Here is a 12,105-nt window from a genome sequence, read left to right as displayed (position 1 = left end):
ATTTATGATTGCTTTTGGAGGTGTAATAAAGGCTGAAATCAAAGCTCCCAGAAAAGTCTCTGAATCATGAGACTTTTTTTTCCCCTCTGTGTAACAGTGTTACTCAGAAGTACCCTATGTGCCAGTAAAAGAGAGGGAGCATCTGTCTTCCCTCTTACTCATTCTGGGTAGGCCTTCACTGGAGCTTAATTAAGAGCTGATGGACTGCCATGGAGAATGATTAAATGCAGATTATTTCTCCACAGGACTACCCAAAAATGTAACACACAGATGAAAGTCTTACAGCAAATATGAGTAACATTTCAAATAAATCATATTCAAAAACACTGGACTGACCTTGTTTAACATAAGCCCTTATGATTGTTATATACCTCTCAGAACATGGAATTTTCCTCCAAATCTGGAATTCTATTTCCAATGAAATTTTAGAAATGCCCTTAAAACTAATTTACAAGTCATGTAAAAATTCAATCTTGATGATGTACAATAAGATTGTTCCAAATATTGGACCCAATCTTGCTTATTCTCCTTTACACCAAACTCAGGCTGTTATTCTAAATCAGATACATCCTCAAAAGACAAAGACTTGAAACTAAGAAAAGGCATAAGAAGACTTGAACAGGAACACCATCACTCATGTTGGACACACAGCATTTGGACTGTTGTTAAAAATAAGAAAGGAATAGGGACATAGGACCTCTCTGGCTTTATACCTTTACACAGTATTTTGTATTTTATAAATGCCTTCATATTCATTAGGGGCCAGCAAACCTTTACTGCTTTGCAGACCATATGGCCTATTGCAACTACTCAACTCTGTAGTTAAAGAGTAAGTGCAGCCTAGACAATACATAAATGATGGGTGTGGCTGAGTTCCAATGAAACTGTATTTACAAAACAGGCAGTCAGCTAGAGTTAGCCCTTGGACCACAGTTTGCTGACTTCTGACATAGCTGATTATGTACAGAGGTCTCCTGAGGCAAGAAGAACAAATTAGCATTTCCATTTTACAGATTATCAACCAAAGACCACATGTTTAGGAATTTGTGAAACCAAGTTTGTCTTGAACCCTGGTCTCTGGACTGTAAATTTACTGCTCTTATCATTGCACTGCATTGCCTGCCTTCAAAAAACCTTTAAAAAAAACCGTATGTGCATCAAAGTCAGCCTAGTGGCCATGCCAATGGGACACTGAAGAGTCTCATTGGCTTTGCAGAATTTCCACATGTTGCTCTCAAGTCCTCTTGGTACTATGGGTTGACAATATGAGCCTTGGTACTCCTCACTCACCTTCACACTTCTTAATGTATTTGGCCAGAGAGATTGTGCCAAATGGCATACTCCTTTGGTATGCCCTGATAAATTTGGAAAATACCAAGCTGTCCTGTCAGTCAATACTGTCAAATCACACTGCCACAGCAAATTCAAGTTTTAAGTGATCACTGTACCTCAGCAGTTTCAAGTCCATTTATTGTCATACAGATGTCAAGGTCACTCTGTTTGAACCCAAATCCATTTTTGGAGGAGCCAAATAAGCTCAGTTTAGTTCCTGTTAGGGATATATGAAAAGTAGTAATTCATTAACTGAGTACATTTAATTTTCTGATCAAAATGGCTCTCTCAGGAATCAAAAATACCCAGTTCTTAACTAACTGTATTAATCTCCTTATAATTACGTTCTCTTACCAACCAGTCATTTATTATAAATTATTTTCTCTCAAAATTTACTTTAAATAAATATAATCTGTACCTGGCATGAAAGATTACCAGGTGCCACTCTATTCTTAAGTGAAAGGACATTTCAAGAAAAATGTGGGTCATCTCAACATATTTAATATTGTAAGCTTACTACTATTATAAGTTTTATTTTTTTGAGGTGTGAATTTGACTTCAAGTAAAATACTAAATGAAATTCACTTACAGTACCTGCTAAGAGAAACCCTACACTGCCACTGCCTTCTCTTTTGATAAGCTAGGATTGGGCAGAGGGAAGGCCATCCTAGGTGAGCTAGAAAGCACCGCAGCCCTGCCCCCACCATTACTGCGAGATTACTTTCTTATTACTAAAGTGAATGTGCTTGTGTGACACAGGTCCTCCTTCTAAAGGAAGGTCACGCTACCCTTCTTTTCTTTAAGGTTAAAAATTATTTACCTGGAAACTCCTGTCTTATAAAACTTTCCAGGTTTTGCCGAATATGTTCACGAGCCTGATCTTCTAAAACAGTTGGTGAAAAATCCTCTGTTTGAAATAGAAACATTCAGAAATAAAGATTGGTCACATTCTCTGAAAGAAATTTATATAGGTATTTTTAAATAAAACCTAGCAAGTTAAGAAAAAACAAACCTAAATTGCATGTGTCTTCTTGGTAAGCAATAATGTAAAATAGAGGATGCCTTTTTTTAAAGGAGAGTAGAGTCTCTCTAACCAAGAAACTGCCTGAAATGTAAATCAATCTGAACTGGGGTTCTGCCCCTGAATTTCACAGAGACCCCAGGAGTCTATGAAGGTGGTGTTTACGGAATTCCCCCAAAGTGTCAACACAAAAATTTGAGCCATAGTTTCCTTTTATAGCTTATAAACTCCAAAAAAGGGTTTAAAAAAAAGAAAAAAACCAGGGTTTTACGATGCAGCAAAGCGATGCATTAAGTCCTGCCCTAAGCAGCTGCATGCCCCTCCTTTGGATGTTTTTTCTTTGTACAACTTTAAACCTCTGTATCCCAATGCTTCCCCAAACCTGTGTTCCTTAAAGGACTATTATGAAGGCTAATAATCAGCACTAATTTAAAAGGGTTCCATGCTCAAATTTTGGAAATGTTGGATTAAAGAGTTAAATAGGTTCTTTATCATAACATTTCTCAGAAGCCATTATTAGGTTAATGTACCCTTCAAATCTCTAAAGGGAAGAGGGGCAGTGGGAGTTTATTCTCCACTTGACTTGTGGACTACTTAGTCACAAAATACTAGTAACTGTACCTAGAAAAACATTTCAAGGACACCAGTTGGGAAATGCTAGTACTCTGATCTTTAGATGTAAAAGATCCTCCCTCCTTCCTGTCCTTCTTTAACAAGTATTTATTATGTGTCTCAACCAGAACAAGCACTGCACAGAACATTATGGATATGTCAGAGAATGGATCAGACTTAGTCCCAATAATGGAGCTAACAGGTTTGTGATTCAGATGGCTTTTTTTCTTTTTTTTCAACTGAAACAACAATTTAATGTTTCCTCAGATGACTCTTGATAAAATGTCAATGCAATATATTGACAAATAAGAAAAAATGTTAACAACTTACTGTAACACTGGATACAAACTTGATCTAAGATATTTGAAAACTTGGGTGTCAGTGGCGGCAAAGGTTCCAGTTGGATTCTTTTGAAGTCTTCAGGGCAGTCCTTCTTTAGATGGCCCTCTCGTTTGCATAAACTGCACACTACCATAGGAGACTGTAGGAAGACAGCAAAGCAAAACAGGACTTAAGATAAAGCTTTGTTGGCCAAATAAAGAGGTCCTGAATCTTTTTTTAAAAGTACAGTCTAATCTTCACTTTCCAAAGCAATGGAAATACGGTGTGCAGCCACTCCACGCTGAGTCAGGACACCCTACTGTACACTCAGGAGGAAAGGCAGGTATTTCCACTACCCACAGCACTCCCTTTCTCCTATGCAAATTCTCATGAGTCCAGGGAAGTAGACCACGTGGTTGTACTGGAGTGAAAGACCAGCTCTATAAAGACTACCAAAACAGGGAAGAGCCCTGTTTAGTATATAAAAATTGAAACTGCATGCATTGAAACTGTTTAAAGTCTCTTTATATCTAGGAGTGGCAGTGATTATTACCTTGCCTTTGGTGAAGGTGAGTTTACTAAATTCATAGGAAAAAACAGACTGATCCACAGCTGAGGTTTCCTCACATACATTTTCTTCTTTAAGACTGATTTTATTAAGCTGCATTAGTAGAGCTGCATCCACATGTTTTCCACTTTCTTTCAAGTCTTCGTATATAGCAGACATGCCTAATTCATCCTCCTCTTCAGACAGGGCATCTTCGTCCCCTGACCCGGTGCAGATGTTATCTAACTCATCCTCATTACTGATGCCATCTTCATCTTCCCTCCGGATAATGGTGAGTCTGGGTTCTTCCTCCTCCTCTTCCTCCTCCTCCTCCTCCTCTTCATCAGAGTGAAGGATTCCTGATGTGTGGCCCTGTCTTGAAGGGGCAGAGAGGCTTAGAGCATCTTTGAATTCATCAGCAACTTCTATGCTTTCTGCATCAACATCGGCCTTGTCATCTGAAGTAGCAAATCCATCACACTCTTTAGCTGTAGGATTTTGGAAGCCTTCTAAATCCAAAGTGCTGTCTGTCTCGTTATTTCCTGTGCTGTCAAAGATGACAAGCTCCCTATGTTTGCTACTGCTTAGACCTTGATCATGAGCAGCCAAAGGATGCCTGCCCTCCCTTCCTATTTTTTCTTTCCCATTTTTGCTTCCTGTTTCTTGATGGTGTACTTTAATGTCCTCATAATCAACACAACGGACCCCTGTCTTGATATTGTCTGAATTTTCCAGGTGGACACTGATGTGGGCATTTCCCGTTTCTTCCAGTGGTGCGCTTCCAAGGCTTTCTGCAGTCTCTTTGAGAGTGGGTGGCTGGACCCTGCAGGTGTTTGCAGTTGAGCTGGCAGCACTGGGCCTTTGAGCCAAAACTGAGTTTTTGAGTTTATCATCTTTCACTTGTACTTCTAGGTCATGCTTTGCTACTTCTTTAGAATGTTCAGACATACACGTAGCAGTACTTAGAGGCTTTGGAAGGCTGGATTTTGTCATCTTGGGTGGAACAGCAAAGTATTTATATGTTGTCCTTAAACAATGAAGTATATATTCAAACACGGGTTGATTATTTAGAGTCCTTGCCACGTTTCTTTTAACAGAGTAGGGATCTGTAACAGTAACAAAAATCCACCACTTAATACATTCCTATTTCATATTTTAAAAATTAGTCTGTTAGATAAAAATAGACAACAAATAAAAACCAGTAAAATTTATCATGAATCTTACATGCTTTTAAAAATTGGGGATGGGGAGTAAGAAGATAGAATTTAAGGAAAAAAAGAAATGTTTTCTTAAACATCTGCTCTATGAGGAGAACCCATTCTGTTCAGAACCAGTACCCCTTCCCTACTTTGTTCTGTGACTGTGGAGGTAAAAAAAAGTCATCAGTGTGGCTCTTATGCCCTGGGGAAGTGAGGTCTTCCCACCAGGCTCTGCTGAGTGCTCTGCCTCCCCACTCAGCCAGGTCCTGGGGTTTGTAGAGCTTACCTCCACTCTTCTGCCCTGGGAAGCCCCATCACTGAACTGGCTGGACTGAATTCAGGGGCGAGAGGGAGGCACCAGGAGGAGACACCACTTCTCTCAATCTTTTCTCCTCCCCTAGAACTCCAGCAGGTTAGGCAATTGGCCAGAAGAGCTGAGCCAGAGAAACTGCAGGGGAGGGTTTAAAGATGTGAGATCCCCATGACTGCACACAGAATTTATGCAAAATGCAAAAAACCCTCTTATGCAATATGAAGCTTGAAAAAAAATCAAGCAAAAATAGGAGAATTCCATTAAGGAGGTTCTTTAAATTATCTGAAGGAGGAGAATTAAGATTTCTAGAGGGGTTTCAACCTCCTGATTTCACAAAGCTTAGAAAGAACTAGTCCATTGAATGAGGTCTACAGAGCACATCAGTGTATCTTTTATACAATGGTTTCAGTTAAATGAGTCTTTGCTAGAAAAAGTGTTTTAATTAATTAAATTCTAAATGTTACTGCAGATATTCAAAAAGTAACTTTCCTTTCTCTATGGAGTGGAATCCAAAGAAGATTGTGTTTTTCACAAGAAAAAGTGCTTTCTCATTTTTGTAATGCTAGACAACATCAACAAAAATCCATGGGAGGACTAAATCTAAAAATCCAGACATGGGAACAGTAAATAGGAAAAGGGAAAAACCACACATCATTGGGAAAAAACTTAAGTGTTTATGTCATTAAGGAATTTACAGAGAAAGCAAGGACTCAGCCAGCTATTATTTTAGTTACTCAAGTAGTTAAGATGTTTTATTGCAGCATTTAAGAAACCCAGGGTCAACAGTTTGGTTCCTTGGAATGACCCACTATAACACATGCAAGACTCTATTATATATTATATATTATTACACTTTTGGGGGTAGGCCTACCTTACATGTAGGAGCTGATAAGAGATGGAAATAAAAAGCATGCTGTTAGAGACTGTTACCTTAAAAAAAGGGAATTAAAGATAAACATTTTGAGATACCTTCAATGGCAATGCGCTTCTTGGGCCAATCCTTTGATTCACGTGATACCAATTCTTTGACACGGATACTTATCACTAAATCAGCCAAATTAAATTCTAAAGCATAGAATCGAAGCAATTCCACCCAGAGCTGCCCAACTGGTACTTCAGGCTGGTGTTTTAAGTCAAATGTTAATGATACCTATTAAAAGCAAAGAGAAAACACATAGGAGCTATTAAATGTCAGCACAATCTGGAAATCTAGAGATCATTCAAGCATCAAATTAAAAAAAAATCTGAAAAACTTCAGCTAAGACATGAATGATAATCCATCTAGATAAATCACATTCTAGTTTCTATTTTGCTTGTGGGAAAATAGCATTCCTTCAGTGCACTTCTGGGATTAGAGGATGTTAGAATCGAATCACTACCAGAGGAATAGACAAGCAGTTTTATGTAGCCAGGCAGCACTCCTACTCTGAAATTTTAGTGACAGGTGGGGAGAGCTGTGCTTGGATGGCTAGTACTCAGCACTGAGCTCTCTCCCTGTACTGCCGCTGTAGGGCACCTCTACAGCTACACACCCAGAAATGGGCGGCAGCTAAAGGTGTAGAGCAAAAGGCAAAACACCCCTCTCATTTGCTCTGACAAACTATAAAAGTTCACTGTATCTGCCAGCAGCAATTGATTTTAAAGTCTAAAGTCAAATAACATGTATCAGAAATTGATACTAGTTTTACATTCAGAGATTCTTGACAAACTGGAACATACTATGATGTAACAATATATTAGAAAGTGCACAGGACTTAGAATAGGAAAAAAATGGGTCCAAATACTGATTCTGCTACTTCATAGCTCTTAACTGCTCTAGGATTCAACTTCTTCCTATCAGCTGGCAGTACAGCACAGTGGCTAAGAGAACTGGCTCTGGAATGGGACACTTGAGGTCTGAAACCCAACTCTGCCATGTACTAGCTGTGTATGATCCTGGTCAAGCTCTAGAAGCTGTCTAAGCCTCAGTTTCCTCATCTGAACAATGGGGATCACAGTACCCACCTCATAGGGTTGTTGGGAGGACTGAGTGAGAGAGTGTCTGTAAAGAGCTTAGCACAGTGCCTGCACACATGTTCAAAAAATGGTCGCTACCATTATCTGCAGAGTAGGGATGATATCACCTATAACACAGGATAGTTATGAGGATTAAGTCAGGAACATGGGAAAGCATCTGTATTGGTTGCTCTCTGTATTTTTTCACTTAGGTACAGTCTTTTAAGTACAAGAAATCAATTTATCATTGAAACATGTCACAACTGTATAAGATGCTCTTAAAAGGTAATCTAGTTCAACTCCCAAATGTTAAAAGAGAAGGAACTGAAGCCCAGAGAGTTCACATGACTTGTCAAAGGTCCCACTGCTTGCCAGCGGCAGAATGAGAACAATGTCTTCCAACCCCAGTACAGTGTTCTTTAACCAAACCATGTAATTTCCACACTGTCTGTATCTCAATTTCAGAAGTGGTAGCATGAGTAGTTTCTCCAAATAGCACAAAAATGTGAAGATAGAGTATTTAATTGCACTTACAGCAACAGCTTTTCCTTTTAAGGTATATAAATTTGTTTCCAATCACACTTTACTATGGTATTTTATGAACCACTAAAATATCAACCACAAAGGTTCTATTAAGATAAAATCATTGGGTAGACTGACAAAGCAGAGCTGATTGAAAATGGAAGTTGTCTAGGTCCCAAACACTACAGTTGAGGACACAAAGAAAACCACCAGAAATTAAAAGTCTCACTAAATTTCACCTTTATCCATAAGTCTTACTCAGTATCACTAAGGATTTTTAAGCATCTCACTGAAATGAGTCGGTAATACTGCAACATGGAGTTTAAGAGACCTTCCAAGACTAGTAGTACTTAAGTTGTTTTTCTTTTACTGTCTTTGTTTCTTAAAGTACAGAATACATTTTTTCTCAAAATAAGAGTAGCAGCTAACATTTACTGAGTGCTTACCACATGCTTGGCACTGAGTTAAGCATTCTGTGAATCAATGACCCTAGGAGAGGGTACCAATGTCATCTCCATTTATAGGTGAGGAAACTGGGGCACAGAAAGAGTAAGTCACTTGCTCAAGGACACACAGCCAGGAAGGGGAAGAGCTGGGATACAGAGTCACATATTCTGGCTCCACAGCCTATGCCCTTATCCACTACTGGAACCCCAAGTGGAAAACAGATAAACATGGTGTTGGTGGCAACAGGGGGAGCCTGGTCACACCTCCACCCTTCCTGCCCTGTGCTCAAGGATTCTAGAAAACACAACTGGAGAATCTACAACTCACCACTACCTCCTCACTTTAGGCATGGACTAGGGGAGTGACTTGTTTGTATAGAGCTGGCATAGAATCCTGGTCTCAGAAGTACTTTGTGGACAATACTGTCATTTCATCAAAGGGTTATGGGGAAGAATGAGGGGTCAGAAACCATTCACCAATTTGGGGCAGAACCCTACTCCTATTACTAGTTACATTGCTTGGACTTTTGTTTGAAATTTAAATGGAAATTCTCTCCTTGTGCATACATTTCCCTGTCCACCCCTAATGGTATGAGTGAGGACAAGTACATTAAACTATATACCCATTCACAGTTATTTCAGTCATGAAGTTAGTTAACCTTTAATATATTTAAAACTCGTACCATCTAAGACCTAAGCTCCTTGAAGGTAGACAAAGGATTTATCTGAGTTCTTATTATCTTTCACAGGACCCTGCTCACAAAAAAATCTACATGAATAACTATGGATTTAGAGATCTGAACTGTAAGTTTTTTCATTACTTGTCTAATCAAATGACTGAAAAGACCAGGAAATGAAACATCCATGAAATAGGTAAGATAGCTGAGGAAAGAAGAGAGGAAGACTGATTAACTCATGAACTCCACAATTAACAACTGTATTCAAAATACACAGTAAAATTAGGAATGAGCGAGAACAGACCTGTCCCCTTCTAATGGGCATTTTTTTTGGTGTCTCTCCCTCTGCCGTGTTTGCACCCACTGCGGCATTCTCAGTATACTCCCAGACCACAGCGTCTTTCTGAATGTCTTTGAGGTTGAAGTTCCCTAGTTTGTTTAATGAGAATCCTTCAATCTAGGAAAAATTAAGACACACATACTGTTACAAGGTAGAAACAATTTTGTATCAGAGCATATTAATCCTGGAAGAAATGAAAAGATCAAATACTTAAAGTACACTGAAAACATACAAAGTATTATTTATAGAATACCTCCTGAGAGAGCTGTAAATTTAAATATTCTTCAAGGTAAAAAACAGGGTTTTGGTGTGACAAAAGAAAAGAGTTCTTGAGTTTGTGAAATAATTCTTCAGTCAGTAGTCTAAGAGAAGGTAACATGGCCGAGACCTAAGGCCATGGGATCTGGAGTAAAACTGCCTGGGCCCAAATCTTGACTCCCTCATGTGAGGGCTAGCTGTGAGGCCTTCAGTAAGGTGCTCACTTTCTTTAGGTCTCAGGTTCCTGTGAGGAGAGGTAACACTAGAACCTTCTTCACGGGGAGAGCTGTGACATGTAATAAGACACAGAGCACTCATACAGAGTATGGCATGCAGCAAATATCCAATAAATGCAAGAAATTGCTTCTGTTCATACTATTGAGATGCAAATTGCTCAAGACAGGCTGGACTCAAAAGGCCAAAGAAATCTGAGTTCTTTCTTTATTGGACGTTGGGATTTATTACTGCCTTTAAACAGGTGCATGTTTAAAGGTGATGTACATAAAGAATTGTGGGTGGGTGTGGATACGGTATTCCATCTTCCTGAATGTATTTCCACATCAAATAAACTACTTCTTTGGTTCAGCAGACAGAATGATCCTTCTGAAACACAACACCTTGTCTACCCACTCACCATGGTTCCCTTACTTGGGATGAAATTCACAAGCCTTTCCAGGGCCTAGAAAGAACCTTAAGTAATCTGGCTCTTCTTTGACTTATCTTTGGTATCCTGGCTCAGAGCTGACCTCTGCTGTTCCCTGTTGGGAAGGCTCTCCCCGCTAACAGCCCATCTCCCTCACTATAGTCAGGCTTCGCTCAAATCTTTCTCTAAATAGCTCCTCCCCTTTGACTTTCAGTCTTTCTTACCTTGGTTTGTTTTTCCTCAGAGACATTACTGCCACTTGATACGTACTTCTCACTCCACTGGATATACAAACATGAGGAAAGATTTTATTTTGTTCACTGTTCTAACTCTACTAGCATCCAGAATAGTGTCTGGCACAAGATAAATGCTCAAAAAGGATTTGCTCACTGACTGAATAAACGACTATCCTATAGAAAACATTCTGGAAAATACCAGGTTAGATGTATGTATTTACTATTTGCTTCAATTCTGAGGCTTGTGTTTTTTTTCTCTTAACATTTATGGTTTTTGAAGAATAAAAGTTTTAAAGTTTGGCAAAGTTTAATTTCTCAATATTTTTCTCTATTCATATAGTTTATGCTTTTAATGTTCTTACCCACCCATAGCCTGCAAAGATTTTTTCCTAGGTTTTCGTCTGGTAATTTCATGATTTTAACTTTAACATTTAAGTTTTTATCTATCAGAATTAATTTGGGGGTATATAGTAAGGTAAAAGTTTGATGTTCATTTTTTTTTGTATGGACATCTAGTTTTTCCAACATCAACTGCTGAAAAGACTTTCCCCCAATGAAATCCTGTTGAAAACGAAATGACCATCATACATGACAATATCAATGATTCCAATCCATGGACTTTGGTATGTCTCTACTTATGTTCTTATTTAATGTTTTCAGCAATATTCTAGTTTTCAGTTTAGAGGTCTTGTGAGTCTTTTGTTAATTTTATTTTTAAATACTGTTATGTTTTCAAGCACTATTATGAATTGAATTTTTTAAAACTTATACTGCTAATTATCAAAGTACAATAGATCTTTGTCTATTTTTTGTATTCTATGATCTTACTAAATTTAGTTGTTAGTTCTAGGACTTGTTTAGTAGTTTTCTGAGGATTTTCCATATAACCATGTGACCTGAGAAGAGAAACTTTCTACTCCTTCCTGATTTTTATACCTTTTTCTTTTCTTTCCTTATTGTAATGGCTAGAACTTCCTGTAAATATTGAATAGTAATAGTGGACATAGTTTTTGTCCCCAGTGGTACAGGGAAAATGTCCAGGATACCAACATTAAGTATGACGTTAATTGTATATGTTTTTTACAGACATCCATTTTCACGCCGAGCAGTTCCCTTCTGCTCCTAGTTTGCAGGTGTTTGAATTTTATTTTTTTTCTTTCCTACATTTATTGATGATATCATTTTTTTTCCTTTAATTGTTAAAATGGTGAATTATATTGCCTTTCAAGTGCTGTATCAACCTTATATTCCTGGAAGAAGCCCTACTTGGTTGTGAATATATCCCTTTTGTGTATTTCTGAGTTGATTTGCTAAGATTTTACTAGGGATTTCAGTGTCCATGCTCATGAGGGTTTCTGGGGTATAGCTTTTTCTTTGTCTGCTTTTGGTATCAGGGTAATGCTGGCCTCTTATTTCTCCTCTTCTGTTTTCTGAAAGATTTGTGTAGCTGGCATTATTTCTTCCTTAAATGTTTGACAGAATTCACCAGTAAAGCCATTTGGTCCTGGAATTTTCTTCATAGGAAGGTTTTTAATTACAAATTCAATTTCTTCAGTGGATAAAGGCTCCTTGGGTTATTTTTTCCTGAATGCTCTTTTTGTATTTAGTCTTACAAGGATAAATCCATTTTACCTAGGTTTTCT

The 12,105-nt window shown here is 38.3% G+C and overlaps 1 protein-coding gene across 14 annotated transcripts in view; it reads right to left on the bottom strand.

Annotated features, from left to right (window-relative positions):
- Positions 1–12,105, bottom strand: part of TUT7 (terminal uridylyl transferase 7) — a 60,363-nt gene that overhangs the window by 25,118 nt on the left and 23,140 nt on the right. For all 14 annotated transcript variants that reach the window (XR_005028610.2, XR_005028611.2, XM_057498525.1 and 11 more), the window contains 6 exons: positions 9,290–9,442; positions 6,315–6,495; positions 3,840–4,939; positions 3,296–3,446; positions 2,153–2,239; positions 1,449–1,549 (listed from right to left, as the gene is read on the bottom strand). Coding sequence is in view for 12 of the 14 variants with exons in the window: in XM_057498525.1 (XP_057354508.1) it covers positions 1,449–1,549; positions 2,153–2,239; positions 3,296–3,446; positions 3,840–4,939; positions 6,315–6,495; positions 9,290–9,442 (1,773 nt within the window). In the remaining 2 variants the exon portion in view is untranslated. The remainder of the gene's footprint in view (positions 1–1,448; positions 1,550–2,152; positions 2,240–3,295; positions 3,447–3,839; positions 4,940–6,314; positions 6,496–9,289; positions 9,443–12,105) is intronic.

This window comes from Manis pentadactyla, chromosome 3 (genome assembly GCF_030020395.1).
Source record: "Manis pentadactyla isolate mManPen7 chromosome 3, mManPen7.hap1, whole genome shotgun sequence".
Lineage (NCBI taxonomy): Eukaryota > Metazoa > Chordata > Mammalia > Pholidota > Manidae > Manis > Manis pentadactyla.
This window is presented reverse-complemented; position numbering and strand designations above follow the sequence as displayed.